The sequence below is a fragment of the Eptatretus burgeri genome, chromosome 5, assembly GCF_056783735.1.
Source record: "Eptatretus burgeri isolate ZD-2024b chromosome 5, Ebu_testis_v1, whole genome shotgun sequence".
Classification (NCBI taxonomy): Eukaryota; Metazoa; Chordata; class Myxini; order Myxiniformes; family Myxinidae; genus Eptatretus; species Eptatretus burgeri.
The window spans coordinates 6,396,378-6,420,827 of record NC_140965.1 but is presented as its reverse complement, the minus strand read 5'-3'; the positions used below and the strand labels follow the sequence as shown (position 1 = coordinate 6,420,827).

Genomic DNA, 24,450 nt, shown 5'->3' with positions numbered 1-24,450 from the left:
AGATATGCCATGTGAATTTGGCACAGACAACAATCAAAGTTCCTAAACAATCCTCAGACCTTTCCCCCAACATTAACCAATAAAGGTGAACAAACCTCATTGGAGCTTGGATAACTTTACGTAGCATTGTGTTGTGAACACTGTGAGAGGACATTACTCCAGTCCACTCCACGGTCAGAGATGTGATGAGACAAAGCAGGATTCCGAGTACAGAGAGAGCACCAAAAACAGCTGTGTAGAATGACTGGCCAAAGGAGTGCCCCTGTGGATGAGTCAAAGAGTTGACTTAACAACTACAGAAAAAAAAAAACAGATGCAAAATAAAATTTGTCAGAAATTGTCCAAGAACTACTTTACAACTGAATACCTTACATGGAGTAAAGATGGTTTCATTTTTGTAGCCATCTTACTGATAGTGACCAAATCTGTAGCAGTGAAAACCACCGAAGAGTGTGTTTGTTGGAGAGTTCTTCTGTGTCAGAGTCATTAATTTTTCCCAAGTGAAATACCAGTTTTAATTTTACCACCAAGATGGTCTTGGCCCATACCTGTACTGCCAGCACCTTATTTATAATTACATGTACTCCAAACATGGCTCACCCTGAAAAGAGAAGTTAGCCTCGGGCTTGGGTCATCTATGATTTATATAATCACAGAGATAAGCACCGTTCTCCATTACTTCCACCCGGGACAAAGAACGAAGTTGTTTTCAGGAATTTATGAAGAGTAGTAAGCCAAATTTTTTTAGAGATACATCTCAGAGTAAACAACATGGCAGATATGCACAGCATGCCTCCTTGTGCATGGATGCATCAGTTGAATAGTTGGAGCTCATAATGTTGGATGTCCATTCGGCAAGCCAGTAGTCAATTGCCACCATGACGGAGTGCTTGAGGAGCTGCGAGATCAGGAGCAGAAGGAGCAGAGGTACTCCACCTGACGAGAGGTACCGACCAAAGGCCCTCCAGGGCAGTTCAGTGCGCTGCCGAAAAGCATCAGATATTTCGTCCTCATTGCTCTCCAATTCCTCCTCTTCCATTGTAAGGTCAAGGGGTGGAAAGAAAATTGGTAAAGTGAGGATTACAAAAAGATTACCTCACAATAATGGATGAGGTGTGGAAAAAAACATATTAAGAATAGGGTTTCAATAGACACACAAACACACTTATGATATCAATTTTTCTCACCACAGCCCCTCAAAAAACATCTACCACCGATTCACAGTCCACAAATCAGGTTATAAAGTGTGGCTGAAGGTGGATTGTTCCACCTCTTGTACGAATATACTGAGACCTATAAAAATAGATTACATTGTAATTAGCCTGCAACTATGTGGGTGCCTTTTATGATGATGCTACTATAAAAGCCAGTTAAGAATGACACGTTGGAATTATTTTACTCAAAATATTCAAAGAAACTGGAAGATATGGTGCTTCGTAGCAAGAAGCGTTATTTTAAAACACGACATGTACAAATGTGATCCTAGTTTCTTTATCTTCTGGGACGTTTCATTTCGACAGTACAGCCATGTGACGTGCCAAATTCTGAAGCCTCGGCCTAGCGTCAGGTGTGCTTGTATCTTTTTATTTATTTATTGGACATCCTACGGACATAAATGAACACTTGTTTTACTCTGCACTTGTTGCCCATCACGTGTAGTGAATTTTCACATCCCTGCGTCCTGTATTTATTGTTATTTTAAAAACGTTTCTGTACACACCACCGTTGAGCCTCGGTTTGCAAGTCACCATCTGCAATTCCAATAGAAGAGATGTAATTACTCTTTTATGGAGAATATTTTGCGAATTTTTTTTATCCTGAAAAATAGACTGTAGTGCGCACACAGTCATGTCAAAAGATTGGCCCTTAAAACCCGACTCAAACTGTCCTGATGAAGGGGGACAAGGAAATACACAAATACACACTGTTTTCTATAGGTAAATTGAGAAAAGAGAAAGGCTTCCAAGTCTTGCTTGCATGATCATATGAGAAACAACCACAAAACCATCAGAAACAATTGGGGTAGAAAGGCAAGATCAGAAGGTACAGTAGGTTGGGGCAAGATGCTCCACCACATATAGCTTCCTTGCGACTGTAATAGCATCCTTGCTACTGTTTATATGTTCAGCGTCCTGAACATCCACAACAGAGAGCTCTCCTGCGGATGCCTGATGGTATAAGTGGGAAATTTTAAATGAACAAGGAGCTGATACCCTAGGTCCCCCACCCCGCTTTTGGGTGGTGTTTACACACACACACACACACACACACACACACACACACACACACACACACACACACAACATATTTAATAAGAAACAAGGCAAGAAGTGCCTCACAAATATCATACACAAGCCAGATTACAGAGATGGTTGTCATGGCAACATAATTCAGCCAATCACAGCCGTGATATAATCAGGTTGAGATAATGACATGAGGAATAGATATCTGCAATATGGAAGCTAAATGTTCAACGGTTTTTGAAATATCATGTACACAAAAGTACATGGACAGATGATCAGTCGGACAGAGCTCGTTTTAATGTCCCCTGTCTCTAACCTTGTCAGAGGGACGGGGGACAAAAATGTTCAGCATGAAGAGGTTACGTGGTCCAGAAGAAGGGATATATGTGAAGAAGAAGTTGCTGGATCAACAATGTGAAGATTAAAGAAAGGAAAGGCATTGGGTCCAACTGGATTCCTAATCAAAATGACAGAGGAGGCTGGAGATGTAAGAATCAAATGGATGATGAAGTTGTGTGGAAGGGTCTGGAAAAGAGGAGTCGAAAGGGGTTTAAAGTGTCAAAGGTGGATCTAATGGATCAAAAAGATCTAAAGGCCGAATGATCAAGAGTGGAAGTGATCTAAAAGGTGTAAAGGTCTTCAGGAGTATAAGGGGTCTAGGTCGGGTCTAAGTAAGATCTAAAGGGTCTAAAGGGTGTAAATGTCAAAAGGGTCTAAGTGGTATAAAGATCGAAATGTCAAAAATGTATGTTCAATATATCAAGTGAATATATATGTGTGTGTGTGTGTGTGTGTGTGTATGTATATGTATATGTGTGTATGTATATGTGTATGTATATGTATATATATATATATATATATATATATATATATATATATATATATATTTATATATATATATATATATATATATATATATATATATATATATATATATATGTCAAGTGAATCGCGTGAAAATTAACAATTTATGATATTGACCTATTGACCTCAAAAACAACAGGGTTCTTGCTTGTGACGATCGCTACTAGGTGGTTAGGTTACGTGAAGATCGGTTTAAAAATTTGACCTGTAGGCTACAGACAGACAAACAGACATACAGAATAACAGACCAGACCAACCAACATACTTGTGAATCTTCGATTTCTTAAGTAACAGACAAACAGAGGTGAACACATCACCTCCGTCCACCTTTGTTGGCGGAGTTAATTATGCACTTTCTGGAATATTGTATGTCTTACGCAGAGGTGGGCATGGGCACACACACACACACACACACACACACACACACACACACACACACACACACACACACACACACACACCTTCTTCTTCATCCTCCACTTGAGTCTTGAGTTGTGCTTCTCGGGAATACATTGCTCGTCGTAGGTTTTTCCGCTCCAGCGCTGTTCTGCTTTCAGACTCTGTGTCCTGTACAAAGTACATGGGATGTCTTATCCATCAATACACTGGCAAAAATATGTACAACTCCTGCTTCCAACTACACCACCTAGAATTAGAATTGAGAAAAGATTTTTTTCCCATCTTCAGTTAAGGATAGTCAAAACAAGTGTCAGCAATTATAACAACTTTCATGAGACATTATCGGCTGTTGGCATTAACCCGGTGAGAAGACCAGCAAGACGCTCTCCCCCAGAGCTGACCTTCTGAAATTTTTTGTCCTGTCGGTTCATAAGCGTTTTCCAATGCTCATAGAGTTCCGGATCCTGTGTTTGAATGTCCAGTAGTGTGCCTTCCCTCAGCACACTCCCATCCTTCATGGCAACGATCTGTGCAAAGTGCAGTCCATGGTACATTCAGAAATTGGCCTTGTTGCTACAGACTGAGTGTCATTAATTATGAGGATGTTGCAAATTTGAGATCATTTAAGAGTTTACAACATCGGTAAAGAACAGAAGTGAATTTCGCACAACATAATCTCATGATAATTCGGTACAAAAGCTCCATCAGCTCTAATTTTCCAACCACCCATCCATGCACACCGGACGATGACCAGCAGGTCACTTGATACATGTGATGAGTCATGCGTACCCAGTCAGCATGAGGCAAATACTGGAGCTTGTGCGTAACCAGGACTGTCGTGCGCTTGTCATTGTGGAGAAGCTTCACTATTCCTTCTTGCAACAGGTGATCACTCAGGTGAATGTCAAGTGCGGAGAATGGGTCATCCTGTCATAGATACACAGCATTGAGTCTACTTTCACAAAACCATGGATCCATGAATGGTTCGACATATGGATACTGGAGCGCTGCAACAATTATAGCAGTAAAGAGTCTCACCAGAAAGACCACATTGGTCTCTTGGTACAAGGCCCTTGCGACACTTATTCTCTGGCGCTGTCCCCCACTGAGGTTCACACCCTGCAAGGTAATAAAAGTCAAATGTTTGAAGTGAACATTCACTGTAAAATATAAACCTTTTGTAAATATTTTAATTGCAAAACCTTGAATGAGTTACAATATGTTCCCGGTGATAAGGTCTGCGCATGCCAACACAAAGAGAGTGTGTAATCAGAAATTCATGTAATGCTGGTGTGCTTCCTGGTATGCTTCCTGAAGGTTTCTTCTGGGATTAGAAAAAAAAATTCTCATTAAATGTTGTGACTGCCACAGAAACGTCATCACTCACAAACGTCACCACTTTGCATTGACCAGACCTTTCGCCATACATGGTAAATTGTGCAATTCCACTTTCATCCATAAATATATAGCCAACTAGAATCAACCAATTTTATTTTGTTAAATTGAAGTATCGTACGTTTTTTCATCAATAATGTCCAAGAAGATTCGTTTGAATCGTCCAAGAAAACATAACAATAATAATGTGCTATCTTTCAAGGAATTTCAATGCAGGAAGAGGACATTAGGCCTATCAACGCCTGTGCTATTGTTGCCAAAATATGGTTCCTTGTAAATATGGTTGGTCAAAAAATTTTGAGCATCAAGCAAGGGAGAACACATGCCATTTTTTAAATCTTTGGCATGACTGGCATGACTGGCATGACTCAGCCAAGGTTTGAACCATGGACCTCCCAGATTCAGAGTGAACATTCTAACCATTAAGCCGCTGAGTCTAGTAAAATTTGCTGCATCATTTTAAAATAGCATCTCCTGTGATGAGGCTGAAGCACAAGGCCTGCTACTCTCACATCACAGACGGGTCATTGTTCTCTGGTTATCGTTTTTTTAACCACCTCTTCTCTAGTCTCGCTTCCATTGTACATGCAGAATGCTTTCTTAGCCCTCCAAGAGGTACATGTTCTTCCAGTAACCCTCTCCTGGTTAAACTACAAAAATCCAGGCTTACTACACACCACAACTCCTTGTTCCTCACTTCTACCACCTTTGGAACTACTAATTTTGAAATCAAACTGGCTGTTTAATTTTGCTCTTCCTTCTACGGCTTCAAGCAGGTGGTACACACCTTCTCATGTTATCCCCCATCTATAGCGGTAAACTTTTCTTCACCCATTAACCCAACCGTCTTACTTGCAGTAATTTCCTCCCCTCGTCTTTCCTTGTTCGCTCATTCTCTCGTTTATTGTGTTCAACTGTTGCCTCACCATCAGTTCATTGTCCTTTTACCCTGCTGCCCTTTATTATCCAGTGCCTGCTCTCTTCAGACCCTTCAAAAGAGTGAGACCCTTTGCAAGACGATTGACGCTCACGTAAAATATGTAAGTAGAGTGGATGTCACGAACGAGCCACGAGAGTGAGATATTACGTTTTGCGATAACATGGCGAGCAGCCAAAGTCAGATGTCCTTGAAAAAGAGTTAAAACTAAAAACTCATCTTCACACAGATGCACAAGCAGCCCCCTCCAGCGAGAGATTATAAATTGGATTCGAAATGAAATGGAGCTTTTCATTTCCATCTAGTCCCACATTGTTATATACCCAATGGCCAATGATTGAAGCTTATCAAGGAGCTGGTGAAACGGTGTTAAATAAATGAGGACACAACCGGCCTGGGTGGTGTGATGGTTTGAGCACCCACTCAGAGTGTGGGACACATTGGTGGTTTGAAGTTTGAACCTCAGCTGAGCCATATGAAAATAATTTTTAAATGGTACGTGCTGCTTCCTTGCTTGATGCTCAGTATATACAAAGGAAGAGCATGGATAAACAACCATAAATTGGTAATCATAGCGCAGGCATTGATGAGCCTCATGGCCTCATCCTGCGTCAAAGTTCCTTGTTAGGGAATTCGTATTATTATTATTATTATTATTATTATTATGATTATCATTATTATTATTATTATTAAGGGGATTTGTAAACAACCAGAGGACATAGTAATTGAAGCATCGATGTACTGTGGAAGATAGATTAGATGTGGTACTTTGTAATACGGACACACTTCAATTAACCCCTTTCACAAGACGAAATGGCTTTGGAACTGCAATTTAAACCTGAATATGAATTTTAGTTTCCCTGCAAATGACCCGCAAACCATGTGGCCAGATTGGAAAGGCATCTGAAAAGGGTGTATTGAAAGCTATACATGATCTATCAGGTAGGAATGAAAACTACAAATTATATTGCACCCATGGGAGAGTCCGCATCTAGGTGGGATGGAAGGCCAGCGCCCACTGGGGTCGAGGCCAACACCCACGTGGGGTCAGGGTCAGCACACGAAGCCAGCACCCACGAAGAGTCAACGCCAGCACCCACGAGGGGTCGAGGCCCTCACCCGTGTGGGGTCAAGGCCAGCACCCAGGGGGGATCTGGTAAGCTTGGAGCTGATGACGAGGTAGAAATTCAGATGACTCATTTCTTACATAAGTTGGTTGAAGAAGATGGAGGAAGTTGTAAGGTGTCTTTTTTCTTTTTTTTTTTGGAATAAAAGAGGAAATTTGTGGGAATCACGGGTTGTATTTCATGTTCCAGTTGTCAATCCACATGATTTTCTTGAAACCTAATGGTAGGAATCCAACACAGCCTGTTCTTCAAGGGGTTGAGGAACTGTTTTGGCATAGAGTGAAATCCCCAAAGAGGTGAAAATATTTTGTTCAATCGAGAAGTCATTCATGTAAACAAAGAACAGGAATGGATGCAAAACTCTTCCCACTTCAACTCAACGTCTACAGAGAGGGTAGAGGAGAAGTAGTGATGTTGGATTCCAAATGAAATTTTTCTCCGATCAATTTCTCAATTTAATCTCTCCAACTAATCATTGGTCTTCCCCTGGTTTGGGGCCAATACCAAATGGCAAAACTTACACCATCTGGTGTTGGCTTCATGGTTAGGGTGGTGGGCTTCGGATCCTAGGATCCTGAGCTCAAATCATGCTCGGCTGTTGAATTACTACCAGGTGGGGTTGACTCTGCCTGTCATCCTTCCGAGGTTTGCAAAATGAGTGCCAGCTTGCTGGTATCCTGTGTTGGAGTGGTGACCCATCCAGGATTGTGCCCAATAGCCAAGGAGACTGTTTAAGCAGCACCAACGCTCTGCACAGAGTATGGTCCCAATGGATGGATGGATGGATGGATGGATGGATGGATTCCCCCTCTCCTTGCACCCCTAATCTCATCCTTTACTTCATCCTCTCAAATTACCCCCTCCCCTTTTGCATATCTAACATGCAAATGGCTCCCAAACGCATCCAATTATAAGATACTTCTCTCATTGCAGCAGGGCATTCAAAGCCGATACAAAACAGCTCATTAAATGACATCACATCACATTTCATCACAGAGTGATCTTGCCATTCCGCATTATGCCCGAGAACGTTAGAGATGGATCGACAGGCAACAGAAACGCCTTGATGAAGTGACTTGAACAATTCCTCTGACGACTGCACACCCACAATAACTAGCAAGCTTACACAGGGCTATTGCAAACGTATTACGAGCTTTTATTGTGTTGTCGATTTGTTTGCTGGGAATGGTGCGGTTTGAACGACTCAGGACCGTCTGAATTACACAAATGTCAGATTGAAAAGTGCAGCAGCCTTTTATCAGATTTTTTTTGATTAGTTCTGCTTGATTTTTTTTTCCCCATTTTCCCATCTCCAAAAACATCGCTTTGTATTTAGTCAAAACGTGGTTTCTTTTCTAATCCATCATGTTTAATATGCTGTAGTCAAAATTGAAACTGCGAATCTCCGCAAGAACACAAGCAGCGAATCGTGCAGCTGTCGAGAAACAACAAACGAAATTCCATGAGTTGACACTCGTGATATTTGGCAACTGGATGGATTCACTCAATAAGTCGCTCGAAGATTGACCGTAACACAAACCTAACCAGTACAGGTGTATAATTTCCGTTTAAGGACAAGCAATCGTGCACTTCAGTTGGGAGCAATGCTTGCGATGCTGCAAAGAAAAGGAAGAGTCGCAATGGAAATCATGAGTGCTTGGAACACCGAAGGACATATCCGGCGGACATACCCGCTCTCCAATCAACGTCTGGTCTCGCTGAGGCAGGATGTCTATGTCTGGCTGCAGAGAACATGCGTCAATCACGGCTTTGTACCTGCAGCGATTGGCACAGAGCATGCTGTGGATTACTGATACATTTCAACCACATTTGTGACAATTATTCAAATACTGATGCTCACAGAAGGAAATGATTGATGAGAAATTTACATTTTACTATTCATATCAAAAAACAACAATTAAGGTCGACTTGTTTGTATTCCAGTCTGAGCATTTCACTTCTAATACTGAGATCTCAAGTTCAAATCCCACATACAGTATATGCTTGTGCAAAAGGTTCCTTAGGGTTAATAAATGCTTCACATAGCATAGTTATTTCCATTTTGAGTGTGAGGAATAAGCATAAAGCAATTAAATGTCATTTTCGAGATGCGCTCATTTGTATAGTTAGAAACGTCAGGTCAGGTCAGGTATGGGAGCATGCGCTGGAGCAGCGCGTCGCAACGTCCATTTTCCACCGGTACTCCAGGGGCCTCCGTATGGCCATCCCCCAGGCAGATGGAGTCGGATCCCCATCTCCTTGAGATGCTGAAACGTCAGACCCACCTTATTGTGTGTCTTAAAAATTCCCCATTTCTACAAGCTTTTATTTGATGTTTTATTCCTCTGTTTTCTGTCGAAATGTTCTCTCTTTGTGCTGAACTGGGCCATTTCCCCAAGTTTAGGTGGCAAAAGAGGTCATCCTGGAGACACGGTCATCACCTAGACAGGCCCAGATGCAAAGGAACAACGTGGGAAAGGATTAAGGTGGGAAAGGATGAAAGTGGGAAAGGAAAGGCATAAGCCCCGCCACGGGTTGAATTTTGGACCAATGGCAAAGGTGAGGGGCATAAATCGTTCGCTGTGACGTACGTTGGTGGTGCCATCTTTATAAAGGCACGGGCTGACCAGAATCGAAAGCCAGGACTCAGGAAGCACTGAGCTGGCAGCTGCGTCCTGGAACGAGCTCAGAGAGGAGGAAGCTACGCCCTGTCCTGCTGTCGTCATGCCCACTCCACCAGGCCGTGTCCTCCCCACCCCCTCGCAGCCTGCCGGGACAAATTGCATCTCAACTGGGCATTCCGCTCACAATCTACTCAGCGGGTTTGGCCTTGGAACTCTGCAGTCTTGTGGCTTCCCTGGTCTTCTATCATGCTTCTGAAGGCCTAAGGCATAGAATAATTAACGTTCCCATTCATCATTAGCATCATGGGCGCATATGCGGTTGTGAGTCATTTTTACCTCCGCCACCGAAGGTGAAGGACGTTATGTTTTCACCCCTTTGTCTGTTTGTGTACAGGATATCTCAAGAAGTTGTGGACGGATGCGGATAAAATTTTGTGGACAGATTGTGTGTGTGACAAGGAGGTCAGGTCAGGTATGGGAGCATGTGCCAGAACAGCGCGTCGCTGCGTCCACTTTCCGACGGTACTCCAGGGGCCTCCGTCTGGCCATCCCCCAGGCAGATGCCAGGCCCATCCCCATCTCCTTGAGATGATGGTCAACCTGCTGCAACCACGAGGCATGTGGTCGGCCCACTGGCCTCCTCCACTCATGAGACTCCCTCGCTGAGAGAATCTGGTGAGCAGGATCAGCGTCAGGAAAACGAGCCACATGTCCATACAGCCGCAACTGATGCTCACGGACTATGCAGGTAACAAATCTCATCCGAGTCTCTCTCAGCAACCGCTCGTTGGACACAAAATCCGACCAGCGATAGCCAAGGATTCTCCGAAGAGACCTGGTACTAAAGGAATTAAGTCTCCATCTCAGATCCTTGGTCAGAGTCCAAGTCTCGCATCCATAGAGCAAGACTGGAAGTACCAAGGACCTGAAGACTCGGACTTTCGTCCTCCCGCACAGGTACCGGCAGTGCCACACCCCATGATCCAGTGAATCCATGACTCCTCAGGCCCGACCCAGACGTCTATTGACCTCTGACTCACAGCCAGCAGAGACATGAATATCACTGCCAAGGTAAGTGAATCTCTCCACGACCTCAACATCCCCACCACAAACAGACACAGACAGGACAGCAGCATCCAAGATGTCACCGAAAGCCTGGATCTTAGTTTTGACCCAAGAAACCCATAATCCCAGCGGCGCTGACTCCTCTTTCAGCACCTCGAGGGCCCCCAAAAGGATGTCTAAAGTCTCCGCAAAGATGACTGCATCATCTGCAAAATCAAGTCCGAGATCTTGACATTCCCAAACGATGCACCGCAGCTTGATCTCTCCGACATCCTCCCTAAAATCCAGTCCATACAAGTGCTGAAAAGTGTGGGGGCCAGTACACATCCCTGACGAACTCCAGTAACAACTGGAAATAAGTCAGAGATGGTACCACCACACTTCACAGCACTCTCAGTACCAGAGTAGAGTTCAGACATCAGATCGATCAGTTTTGGTGGCACCCCACGAAGACCAAGAATCCTCCAGAGGACATCCCGATTCACTGAATCGAACGCTTTACAGAGATCAACATAGGCTGCAAGCAGCCCCTGCCGAAACTCTCGTCTGCGTTCGGTGAGGACACGAAGGGCAAGGATACGGTCAATCGTTGACCTCTTTGGTGTAAAGCCTGACTGCTCTGGACGATGGTGCTCAAGCAGATGGTGGCGAACCATATCAAGAATTATCCGAGCAAAGACCTTGCCCGGCACTGAGAGCAGCGTCACCCCTCGGTAGTTGTTGCAGTCTTAGCGATCACCCTTCCCTTTCCAGAGAGGGACAACAAGGCCCCTCTTCCAGTCAGTTGGGATGATGCCTGTGTTCCAGGCAGAGCACAAAACTGCATGCAACGACACGAGTGCAGCATTTCCACCAGCCTTGAGAAGTTCGGCATGGATGCCACAGATCCCTGGAGCTTTGCCCCGTTTCAACTGGTTCACCGCAGCCCGTGTTTCCACAAGCGAAGGTGGACCACAGTTGATTCGAGGGTCAGCAACAGGGATTGTAACACCCATGACGTCCAACTCGACAGCTGGGGGATCAGCCTGGTACAACCGCTCAAAGTAACCGGCCCAGCGGGCCTTCACTTCAGACTCCTCTGTCAAGAGCCTACCACTCTCTGCTCGAACTGCAGTGCTCCGAGGGATGGGCTTGGATGAATGCAATGCGCGAATTCCCCTGTAAGCGGGACTAGAATCACCTGTCCACAGGTGATGCTCTACCCCCTCACAGATTCCTCGCACATAGGCCTCCTTGTCCACCCTCAGTGCACGTACAGTTTTACGCCTCAGCTCCCTGAACAGCTCAGCTCTGCCATTCAGCCTGGCCCTGCGACTCTGGTCAATGGTATCCAGTGTCCCTTGAGAGACAAAATTCTTCTTTGCCCTGCGGTGAGCTCCAAGACATCCACCAGCAACATCAAGGACGGTGGTCTTGAAGGCACTCCACAACTCTTCAGGACCCCCCAAAGCACCCAGACCCCCCAAGTGTCCACTCAGCCTGTTTGCAAACTCCTCAGCTACTCTCTCATCCCTGAGCTTGCCAACATCCAGCCTAGGCTGGGATGGTACCATTTTCCAGGATTTAAGGTGCAGCTTTAGAGTTGCTACAACAAGCCTGTGGTCAGTATTGAGGAACTGAGCACTCCGGTAGACCCTGCAGTTCAGGATCATCCTCCAACGACCGTCAATGAGGACATGGTCAATCTCCTTTGCCACACCGCCAGCGTTGGAATACCAAGTCCAGCGATGAGCTTGTGGGCGCTGAAATCATGAACCAGCCACCCTAAGTCCATGACTTCTTGCAAAGTCAAGGAACTTAGTGCTATTCTGGTTCATAGTTCCTGACCCATGGGGACCAACACATGTCTCATAACCATCCCTATCAGTTCCAGTCGATGCATTGACATCCCCCAAGACAAGAAGTGTATCTCGTCTGGGGCACCGATCAACCACAGACTCGAGCGTGGCGTAGAATGCATCCTTCACGGTGAGATCACTTGCCTCAGTCGGAGCATAAACAGAGACCAGGGAAATGACACCTAAGGAGTGACGAATCCTTAATCTCATAATACGCTCGTTGACCGGTGTTACCTCAATTATCATTGGGGTCAGCTTATTGGACACAGCTGCAGCAACTCCTTGGGTATGGTAACCATCAGAGCGACCAGACCAATAGTAGGTGTAACCACCAACCATTATCTCGCCGCAATCCGGTCTCCGAACCTCAAGGAGAGCTGCAATCCCGATGTCCAAACGCTTGAGCTCAGATGATAACAGAGACAGGTGATCATCCTCTCTTAGGGATAGGACATTCCAGGCACCCACCCCAAGGGACCGCCTCAGGTTAACCCAAGGAGACCGCCGTCTGGTGGACGACACCTCAGCACCACTCCGACACACTCTCCCGCAATCTGACCCAGGAATGTTACCCCGTGGTTTCCATCCTATCATCAAAGATTGGGGGTCCCGAAGGCTTTGCCCCAATCCCGTCATCCGGTGAGCTGCCCTGCGAAGGGAAGCTGCACAGAAGGTACTCCCACGGAGTGGGTTTCCAGATTTTTTTGCGTTTTTACGTTTTGCGGAATGAAGGGTTTTACGGTGGCCAGAGTGCAAATCCTGCCACCAACCTCCTCATAAAAAGTAACCCAACTGCAGGAGGATGTCCGCAGACACAGTTGGGCACTAGATATGGATGGCCGTTGGCTCACAATGAGCTCCTCCGCCCTTTGACAGGTTTTGTTTTTAATTCTGCTGGGTGTCCATATCCAAACACCCTCCTCACCAGAAAACCTGGTGGGGGAGACGGTTTAGTCGCCGACAACCCGACCATGGAACAGGTTAGTACAGGTTTACATGGTACCTGTAGCAGGTCACAGATCGAACCTGACCTGACACGATGTTTTATTCCTCTGAGGAATAAAACACAGACAAGGAGGAATTGATTAGATTTTGGTGAAGATCCGAATCTGGATCTGTTAATTTTTAATGTGATTCTTTACCATTGAGAGATAGGGCAAAAAACGATATAGTACTGCATCGCATGATATTTCAAAAACTTATCGGGCCCGATATGTCCTCGTGGTTCAGGAATTACGTGGCGGAGGTATGCGCTCTACCGAGTGCCCTTCGAGTTAGGATTATTGCTTGTTTTCTTTTGTAAATATATGCCATGACACAATAAACTTTCTAAACCTGACTTGGTCTCTGGCTCAACCTGCTTGCTCATGACAGTTTCATCTGGTGGTTCCAATCTAGTCTTGTTAAATGCAGGCTGATTGGTTGATTAGATGAGATTGCTTCACGTGATGTGGTAAGTTCGGCCAAAGATAAGATCAATCACATTATTGCCTCAACACACCAGCTCAGGTTTGCCGAGGAAGGACTTTGCATGACGGAGGATGCCCAGGCAGCGACTGGCTTTGGAGGCCATGTTGGAAATGTGGCTTTCCCAGGAAAGATCACGGCAGATAGTGAGACCCAGAAGCCTGAATGAAAGAACTTCTTCCAGAGGATTCTTGAGAAAGTAGATGGGGAGGTTTTCCAAATGGTCCTTTCGGAAGACATAGTTAGAGTGTGAGATTTGTCAGGATTGAAAGATATGTTCCACGTGTTGGACCAGTTTTTGATTTTATGCAGATCTGCAGAGAGCGAAGAAGCTGCTGCTTGCCAGTCTGAGGGATGGCAGATGGTACGACAGAGTCTGAGGGATGACAGATGGTATTTGCTTGAAGCTTTTTCTCGAAAACCTTTGGCCAATATGTCCTCATTCAATTCACCATCAGTCTGTGTCTGCAACCAGTGATACATGCTCTCTAAATGTAAACACAAGGCACTATAGTGGGGCAGCATAGCTAACCTAATGTGCATTTAGTGATAAAAGCACAAAATTTGGCACACTTGTAGAACGACATATTATGAAGCGATTTGGATATTTGGCCACCACAGATTTTGCCTCTGAGGGCCGTGGCAGCCATTTTACAAAATGGCGGCAAGCTGACATTAAATGGCTACCAGAGGAATTAAAATGGCTAGGGCTTCTACATTTTTGGAACGATTTCATCGTTTATGGGGTCTATGGATGCGCCTCACCGAGTACTACAAAGGTATGGGAGCAGATTTTCGAAATTCGAAATTGTGAAGGGGGGGTGGGGGGGGACTTTTTTGGGTGAAATAATTAAAATTTTGTATAATATGCTCGTATAGTCGTAACATGAACTCTAATATATTTATTTGTCATTGCAGGTTGGTGATGGTGGTCGTCGCTTAATAGCAGCCATGTCCAAGAGCTTCAAGTTGGTTGACCCAGAGTGACCTGTCTCAACATCGTCACATCCACCAACAACGAACTGAACCTGTGTATCATCTGTCAAGACGACACGAAAGAGACACTGACTCGTCCCTCACAGTCCAAGCGAACAGATGTCGGGAGCGGCTACAGTTCCCTGGCCGAAAATCTGATCATATTCAATGAACTAAAGGAGCTTCCACATACGCTTCAGTTACGCCGGCTTGACGATGGTCACGGAATTGAAGCAGCTATGGTTGCGAACAGTGCTGGTTATCACAAAACCTGTCGACTGAAATATAACAGGACAAAAGTACAGAGAGCCGAAAAGCGAATGCATGTAACTGCTGATGACAGCCATAATACTGATGCATGCAAGCGCACCAGTTCCCTCTCATCGAGCACAGAAATGTCAAGGCCCCCCTCCTGTTTCTTCTGTGAACAACCTGCATGCTCAGAACGGCTTCATGAGGCAGCGACCTTCACAATTGACAGGCACGTGAGGGACTGTGCGACCCTCCTTGAAGACAGTGCCCTACTTGGCAAACTCAGTGCTGGGGACATGGTGGCCCTGGAAGCTAAGTACCATGCCAAATGCTTGTCAGGGTTATATAATCGTGCCAGAGCGGCCCGATCTTCTGAAGCGCCAGGAGAAACTGAACCAGAGAAAGAGCTGTCAAGAGTAGCTTTTGCTGAACTTGTGCTCTTTATTGAAGAGACCAGACAGGATGAAGAGACGGCACCAGTGTTCAAGTTAGCAGAACTGGCTCAACTATACCAGTCAAGAATAGACACCAACAAGACACAGTTGTTCAAGTTCCTGTCAGAGGCTCTCCTCCTGTGGTTTAACCTGAAAGACAAGCAACTCGTCATCACTGATGGAGAAGAAGTCTGCAGCAAGCCTCCACTGTCTGAGCTGTCTTCGCTGGCCCCATGTACCCACGAGGAAGCCGACAGTCGAATGCTGCTTCATGTATCTCATGCAGCCCGCCATGGCCACAACAAAATCATGATAAGAACGGTTGACACAGATGTTGTGGTGTTGGCTGTCTCAGTTGTCCAGAATCTGCAGCCAGAAAATGAACTGTGGATTGCATTCGGAACTGGAAAAGGGTTCCGATACCTGGCAGCCCATGAAATAGCAGCTGGACTGGGGCCAGATAAAGCACAAGCACTTACGATGTTCCATTCTATGACAGGGTGTGACACTGTCAAGTTTTGCAAGTCATGGGAAGAAGACTGCGTGGGCAGTCTGGAATGTGTTGCCGGAGTTGACCGAAACACTGTTGAAGTTGTCATCTGCACCAAGTGACATACCAGAAGAGGTCATGCACACCATTGAGAGATTTGTCATCCTCCTGTACGACAGAACAAGTCCATGCACAGACATTGACAAGGCACGCAAGAAACTTTTCGCAAGGAAGAACAATGTGGAGTTGATTCCTCCAACCAAGGCAGCTCTGGAAGAGCACGTTAAGAGGGCAGCCTACCAGGGAGGTCATGTATGGGGCCAGGTGTTGCTCTCTGCACCAGAGCTGCCGCCGGCAACCAGCTGGGGGTGGACCAAAAGTGAGGAGGGCTGCATGACCCCCACTGGACAAGATTACCACAAGCAGCCCAAACTTGTCGTGAACTGCTGTCATGTAAATGTAAGAAGGGTTGTGTGAATCGTTGCAAGTGCAAAAAGGCTGCACTTGAATGTACTGCTCTGTGCCAGTGTGAGGGGGAGTGCACCCAGAACTCGACATTTCTACTTTTAATTTTGAGTTTTTCATCATATCACTGTAATATCATGTGTCATTGAAATGTATTATGTAAATGTAAAATTTTGTATTTCTTGAGTAAATTATTTTGTATTTCTTTTGTAAATACACCATGCATTTAACTTTTAATAATTTAATAGAAGCTTCGGGGTGGGTGGATGTTTGGTCATTTTTAAATCATATTTTAGTCAGTTGTTGTTGATGATATATTTCCAGGAATGTTTATTCTTACACGCTTTTTCATTGTCATTTATTTCATGCTTGTTATGTAATTATGTCATCCGCAGGGCTATAGGTTGGACTATAGGTTAGGGTTAGGTTAGGTTAGCTAGTTTAGTCCAACCGATAGTTGGGGGAGTAGTGCCCCCCCCCCCCGGGCAGCTTAGCTATAGTTAGGCCTTCCTGCTGCCATGTGGGGGGCCAACCAGTTGGGTGACCCTTTATGTGGTGGCGTGGCTTTCTTAAAAAAAAACATAAATGTAGGAGGACCCAGAGCGATTTTTCTATTTTTCTCCCCCCCCCGCTCCCCCCTTAAAAAAACGCAAAAATCGTTAACTGCTACTTTGTAGAGCCTCATTAGTCACATATATAGGCACAGTGATAGTTGTTACCGAAGTATAAACGTAGAAGCCACAGTGATTTGAAAAATTTCCCCAAAAAAGGGTTTTCCCCCCTTCAAAATTTCGAAAATCTGCTCCCATACATTTGTAGTACTCGGTGAGGCGCATCCATAGACCCCATAAACGATGAAATTGTTCCACAAATGTAGAAGCCCTAGCCATTTTAATTCCTCTGGTAGCCATTTTAATGTCACCTGGCCACCATTTTGTAAAATGGCTGCCACGGCCCTCAGAGGCTAAATCTGTGGTGGCCAAATATCCAAGTCGCTTCATAATATGTTTTTCTACAAGTGTGCCAAATTTGGTGCTTTTATCACTTCGTGCACAATTCTTTTGAATATTTGAGCTGTGCGGCACCACTAATACCAATCATAGAAACAGTAAAACAGATAAAACATCTTCATCAGGATGGCGTTGTTCAAGGAACCTAACTCCTGTGGCCAAGTCAACTAAACCCTAAACCTCATACCATATTTCGAGGAATCACCAAAGATTTTGTCAGGTCAGGTTCGATCTGTGACCTGCTACAGGTACCATGTAAACCTGTACTAACCTGTTCCATGGTCGGGTTGTCGGCGACTAAACCGTCTCCCCCACCAGGTTTTCTGGTGAGGAGGGTGTTTGGATATGGACACCCAGCAGGATTAAAAACAAAACCTGTCAAAGGGCGGAGGAGCTCCTTGTGAGCCAACGGCCATCCATATCTAGTGCCCAACTGTGTCTGCGGACGTCCTCCTGCAGTTGGGTTACTTCTTATTAGGAGGTTGGTGGCAGGATTTGCACTCCAGCCACCGTAAAACGCTTCATTCCGCAAAACGCAAAAACGCAAAAAAATCTGAAAACCCACTCCGTGGGAGTACCTCCTGTGCAGCTTCCCTTCGCAGGGCAGCTCACCGGATGACGGGATTGGGGCAAAGCCTTCGGGACCCCCAATCTTTGATAGGAGGGAAACCACGGGGTAACATCCCTGGGTCAGATTGCGGGAGAGTGTGTCGGAGTGGTGCTGAGGTGTCGTCCACCAGACGGCGGTCTCCTTGGGTTAACCTGAGGCGGTCCCTTCGGGTGGGTGCCTGGAATGTCCTATCCCTAAGAGAGGATGATCACCTGTCTCTGTTATCATCTGAGCTCAAGCGTTTGGACATCGGGATTGCAGCTCTCTCTGAGGTTCGGAGACCGGATTGCGGCGAGATAATGGTGGGTGGTTACACCTACTATTGGTCTGGTCGCTCTGATGGTTACCATACCCAAGGAGTTGCTGTAGCTGTGTCCAATAAGCTGACCCCAATGATAATTGAGGTAACACCGGTCAACGAGCGTATTATGAGATTAAGGATTCGTCACTCCTTAGGTGTCATTTCCCTGGTCTCTATTTATGCTCCGACTGAGGCGAGTGATCTTACCGTGAAGGATGCATTCTACGCCACACTCGAGTCTGTGGTTGATCAGTGCCCCAGACGAGATACACTTCTAGTCTTGGGGGATTTCAATGCATCGACTGGAACTGATAGGGATGGTTATGAGGTGTGTGTTGGTCCCCATGGGTCAGGAACTATGAACCAGAATAGCACTAAGTTCCTTGACTTTGCAAGAAGTCATGGACTTAGGGTGGCTGGTTCATGGTTTCAGCGCCCGCAAGCTCATCGCTGGACTTGGTATTCCAACGCTGGCGGTGTGGCAAAGGAGATTGACCATGTCCTCATTGACGGTCGTTGGAGGATGATCCAGAACTGCAGGGTCTACCGGAGTGCTCAGTTCCTCAATACTGACCACAGGCTTGTTGTAGCAACTCTAAAGCTGCACCTTAAATCCTGGAGAATGGTACCATCCCAGCCTAGGCTGGATGTTGCCAAGCTCGGGGATGAGAGAGTAGCTGAGGAGTTTGCGAACAGGCTGAGTGGACACTTGGGGGGTCTGTGTGCTTTGGGGGGTCCTGAAGAGTTGTGGAGCACCTTCAAGACCACCGTCCTTGATGTTGCCGGTGGATGCCTTGGAGTTCACCGCAGGGCAAAGAAGAATTTTGTCTCTCAAGGGACACTGGATACCATTGACCAGAGTCGCAGGGCCAGGCTGAATGGCAGAGCTGAGCTGTTCAGGGAGCTGAGGCGTAAAACTGTACGTGCACTGAGGGTGGACAAGGAGGCCTATGTGCGAGGAATCTGTGAGGGGGTAGAGCATCACCTGTGGACAGGTGATTCTCGTCCCGCTTACAGGGGAATTCGCGCATTACGTTCATCCAAGCCCATCCCTCGGAGCACTGCAGTTCGAGCAGAGAGTGGTAGGCTCTTGACAGAGGAGTCTGTAGTGAAGGCCCGCTGGGCCGGTTACTTTGAGCGGTTGTACCAGGCTGATCCCCCAGCTGTCGAGTTGGACGTCAAGGGTGTTACAATCCCTGTTGCTGACCCTCGAATCAACTGTGGTCCACCATCGCTTGTGGAAACACGGGCTGCGGTGAACCAGTTGAAACGGGGCAAAGCTCCAGGGATCTGTGGCATCCATGCTGAACTTCTCAAGGCTGGTGGAAATGCTGCACTCGCGTCGTTGCATGCAGTTTTGTGCTCTGCCTGGAACACAGGCATCATCCCAACTGACTGGAAGAGGGGCCTTGTTGTCCCTCTCTGGAAAGGGAAGGGTGATCGCCAAGACTGCAACAACTACCGAGGGGTGACGCTGCTCTCAGTGCCGGGCAAGGTCTTTGCTCGGATAATTCTTGATAGGGTTCACCACCATCTGCTTGAGCACCAGCGTCCAGAGCAGTCAGGCTTTACACCAAAGAGGTCAACGATTGACCGTATCCTTGCTCTTCGTGTCCTCACTGAACGCAGACGAGAGTTTCGGCAGGGGCTGCTTGCAGCCTATGTTGATCTCTGTAAAGCGTTCGATTCAGTGAATCGGGATGTCCTCTGGAGGATTCTCGGTCTTCGTGGGGTGCCACCGAAACTGATCGATCTGATGTCTGAACTCTACTCTGGTACTGAGAGTGCTGTGAAGTGTGGTGGTACCATCTCTGACTTATTTCCAGTTGTTACTGGAGTTCGTCAGGGATGTGTACTTGCCCCCACACTTTTCAGCACTTGTATGGACTGGATTTTTGGGAGGATGTCGGAGAGATCAAGTTGCGGTGCATCGTTTGGCAATGTCAAGATCTCGGACCTTGATTTTGCAGATGATGCAGTCATCTTTGCGGAGACTTTAGACATCCTCTTGGGGGCCCTCGAGGTGCTGAATGAGGAGTCGGAGCTGTTGGGATTACGGATTTCTTGGGTCAAAACAAAGATCCAGGCTTTCGGTGACATCTTGGATGCTGCTGTCCTGTCTGTGTCTGTTTGTGGTGAGGATGTTGAGGTCGTGGATAGATTCACTTACCTTGGCAGTGATATTCATGTCTCCGCAGGTTGTGAGCCGGAGGTCAATAGACGTCTGGGTCGGGCCTGGGGAGTCATGGATTCACTGGATCATGGGGTGTGGCGCTGCCGCTACCTGTGCGGGAGGACGAAAGTCCGAGTCTTCAGGTCCTTGGTACTTCCAGTCTTGCTCTATGGGTGCGAGACTTGGACTTTGACCAAGGATCTGAGACGGAGACTTAATTCCTTTGGTACCAGGTCTCTTCGGAGAATCCTTGGCTATCGCTGGTCGGATTTTGTGTCCAACGAGCGGTTGCTGAGAGAGACTCGGATGAGATTTGTTACCTGCATAGTCCGTGAGCGTCAGCTGCGGCTGTATGGACATGTGGCTCGTTTTCCTGACGCTGATCCTGCTCACCAGATTCTCTCAGCGAGGGAGTCTCATGAGTGGAGGAGGCCAGTGGGCCGACCACGTGCCTCATGGTTGCAGCAGGTTGACCATCATCTCAAGGAGATGGGGATGGGCCTGGCATCTGCCTGGGGGATGGCCAGACGGAGGCCCCTGGAGTACCGGCGGAAAGTGGACGCAGCGACGCGCTGTTCTGGCACATGCTCCCATACCTGACCTGACCAAAGATCTCTGGTCTCATTGAAATGAGCTTGAAAATGATAATGGCATTGGTGCTTTACGGAGACCGACGAGATTACAGCAGGATTTTGTTAAACGTCCACTAATCTGGATGAGCCATGGAGAGATGATTCTGTGATCACATTCAGTTTCAATTTGGTTTAAGATCCAAACTCTGACTGGACATCCTCATTGCAAATAGCCTAGAGGGAGGTGGAAAGATAACCTAGCAGAGGTGCAAACATGCACTACAGAATGCAGGCAAAAGTGTAAATGCTTCCTGAAAATGCTCCAGGTCAAAATTGAGCTGCTATAAAGACTTGTAAGGGTGATGGGCTTGGGATCCTAGGATTCTGAGTTCAAATACCATTTTGCTGTTGAATTAATACCAGGTGGGATTGACTCTGCCTGTTATCCTTCTGAGGTCGGCAAAATGAGTGCCAGCTTGCTGGTATCCTGTGTCGGAGTGGCGACCCATCCAGGATTGCGCCCAATAGCCAAGGAGACTGCTGAGGCAGCACCAACGCTCTGCACAGAGTATGGTCCCAATGGATGGATGGAATAAAGACGGCTCAACAAAGAGGTCCAGGTGTACTCGGCCTAGGTCAAAGCGAATGTAGTCTGAATCAGGAGGAACCGTTCAATAGTGTCAAAGACAAAACATGGCAAAGGAAATTCACCATTTGTGCTAAAATGTTGGCTTCTACCCTTCGTCCCCTTGCACTTCCATGAGCCTTGATCATGTCGAGAGAAAAAAATTCACAAACATCTCACAACTCATAACAACAACCACCATACTTCTGTTTGTTGAACAGGCTCCCAAAGGTAATGTTTTCTTCTACTGTGGCATTTAGAAGCCACGGTTTCTGTGCAGCATAAGCCACCGAACCCCTCTTCTTGCTGCTGGGAAAAGCACATCGGAAAATAATTTCAAACGATGCCTGAAGCAGGATTCCCATGCAGGTCCTACCACATTACCTGTACTTCGAAAAACTTAATCACATCAATAGTAGCAAGACTTATGATAGCAAAACACAAAACTCAAAGATGAGGACTTGTAATGAAAGCGAAAGTATTGCTGTGTGTGAAAGTACAGGAAAAATTTGACTTTAGTACTCGTTTCACCTTACACCTAAATAAATCTTATCCCAAACACATCATTAGTTGTCAATGCTCCGACGACCATGTTTGTCAATGTGCAAATACGGCTGGGTGCAAAAGTATGTGTCCACTTAAATCAAAGCCAAGCTTTCTCAAATCATGATTTAAAACACGAATTTGTCAAAATACTGAAGATATGTATCCATATTCATTAATTACCCCACGCATGGGGTTGGGCAATTGACTCACTATTGTCTGTCTATCTCTCCACAAACGTCAGCTTGTGTTCGAGGAACAACTTCTTTCAATTGAATGTTATTCTTTGATCATGAATTAGAACAGGAATCGGAAGACAAACCTGCCATTAACAGCACAGTTTTTTAATTTGTCCCAATCGCACATGCACAGAGAGGGGCGAGATAACATTTTTACTCTGTCTACCTGCCCGGCAGTTTCATTTACCGTTTCAAGGACATCATAAGGGACGCAAACAACAGGAACAAATAACTAATGCAACGTGTTAAATAAGGTGGAGTAAAAGCCACTGCATCAACGGCGGTAAAGTTCCAGAATTATTTTTTGTACGACCGTTACAATCTACTTTATTTCAGTTTAATTATATACCTGAACACTGCATGGGGTAAGATGTTCTGTGAACTCTAGTTTATTATCAAGAAGTTAGAGGGGCTACCCAGCACTGCCCGGGGGAGTTGGAGAGGAGATTACCCGGCCCTGCCCGGCTGGGTGAGTTTTTCTCGTCAGGAGTTTCGGGACGTGTTGGACATTGAAAAGCTATGGAGTTATTGTCCTTAAGGCCCAGTCACACCTTGACGTTTTAGCCAGCTTATTCCGATTTTTGAAAAATTTGTCTAAAACGCTGGCACACGTCGAATACGTTATGGGTATGTTTTGGAAACATTGAAAGCATGCTGAAAAACACTGCCATACGTCGTAGTACGCTGGCTTTCATCGTTGTACTTTGCGGTTGTCCTCAAATTTTAGCATGCTTGAAATTTTATGACGTATGCCAGCGTATGACTCACAAGTTCCGCTACACTGGCCATAAGTTGTAGGCACGTTACGCGATCGTTGACACACGTCGACACACGTTACTTGTAAGTTACTCATAAGTCGAAACACGTCGAGGTAATGTTTAGCATACCCGAAACTTATTTCTAACCGATGAGTAACGTGTTGTAGGCACGTTACGCGATCGTTGACACACGTCGACACACGTTACTTGTACGTTACTCATAAGTCGAAACATGTCAATGTAATGGTTAGCGTCAGTGTTCCAGACTCCCTGGTTTTTTTTTTTTCTTCTTCGGAATGACGGTGATGTTGACACTTCGATTTCTCATGCGGTTATGATTTAAATCGTTGAGCGGCAGCCTATTAATTATATTATATTATAACCGCACTAGAAATCGAAGTGTCAACATGACCGTCATACCGAAGAAATTTTTTTTTTAAAAACCAGGGAGTCTGGAACACTGACGCTAACCATTACCTCGACATGTTTTGATTTATGAGTAACTTACAAGTAACTTTTATCGACGTGTGCCAACGATCGCATATCGTGCCTACAACTTATTCCCATCGCATGCGAAACGTGTTAGGCATACGGCAAGTACGTCGTAAAATTTTTAACACGTTTAAAATTTCAAGACGTACTCCACTTACGACGACGAATGATAGCGTACTTTAGCGTTCTATTCACGTATACCAAACTTACCCATACCGTATTCGACGTGCGCCAGCGTTTTAGACGCATTTTCAGAGGTCGGCATACGCTGGCAAGATCGCCAAGGTGTGACTGCGATGTTGACACTTCCATTTCTCTGGCGGTTATGATTTGAATCATTGTGTGGCAGCCTTTTAATAGGCTACGCCACGTGTTCGTCGGCGATACGTGCAGCGCGCTATGCATAAGTTAGACTATCGTTGGGCATAGGTTGTGAACGCCGACAACAGGCTAAGCATTCGTTGGTATAAGTTATCTATAAGACAACGAAACGTTCTGTGTCCGTTACTAATATGTTATGCATATGACCAACTCGTTATGAATACGTCCGAA

At 45.9% G+C, this 24,450-nt stretch overlaps 1 protein-coding gene across 5 annotated transcripts in view; it reads right to left on the bottom strand.

Annotated features, from left to right (window-relative positions):
* The window catches only part of LOC147025782 (ATP-binding cassette sub-family C member 9-like), a 175,192-nt gene that overhangs the window by 47,323 nt on the left and 103,419 nt on the right, over window positions 1-24,450 (bottom strand). For 3 of the 5 annotated variants that reach the window (XM_085880567.1, XM_085880568.1, XM_085880572.1), the window contains 8 exons: window positions 22,071-22,175; window positions 8,657-8,741; window positions 4,545-4,625; window positions 4,296-4,433; window positions 3,908-4,033; window positions 3,569-3,674; window positions 794-1,032; window positions 96-262 (listed from right to left, as the gene is read on the bottom strand). In XM_085880567.1, the coding sequence (XP_085736693.1) occupies window positions 96-262; window positions 794-1,032; window positions 3,569-3,674; window positions 3,908-4,033; window positions 4,296-4,433; window positions 4,545-4,625; window positions 8,657-8,741; window positions 22,071-22,175 (1,047 nt within the window). The remainder of the gene's footprint in view (window positions 1-95; window positions 263-793; window positions 1,033-3,568; window positions 3,675-3,907; window positions 4,034-4,295; window positions 4,434-4,544; window positions 4,626-8,656; window positions 8,742-22,070; window positions 22,176-24,450) is intronic. The other 2 variants (XM_085880569.1, XM_085880571.1) reach the window with 2 other exon arrangements.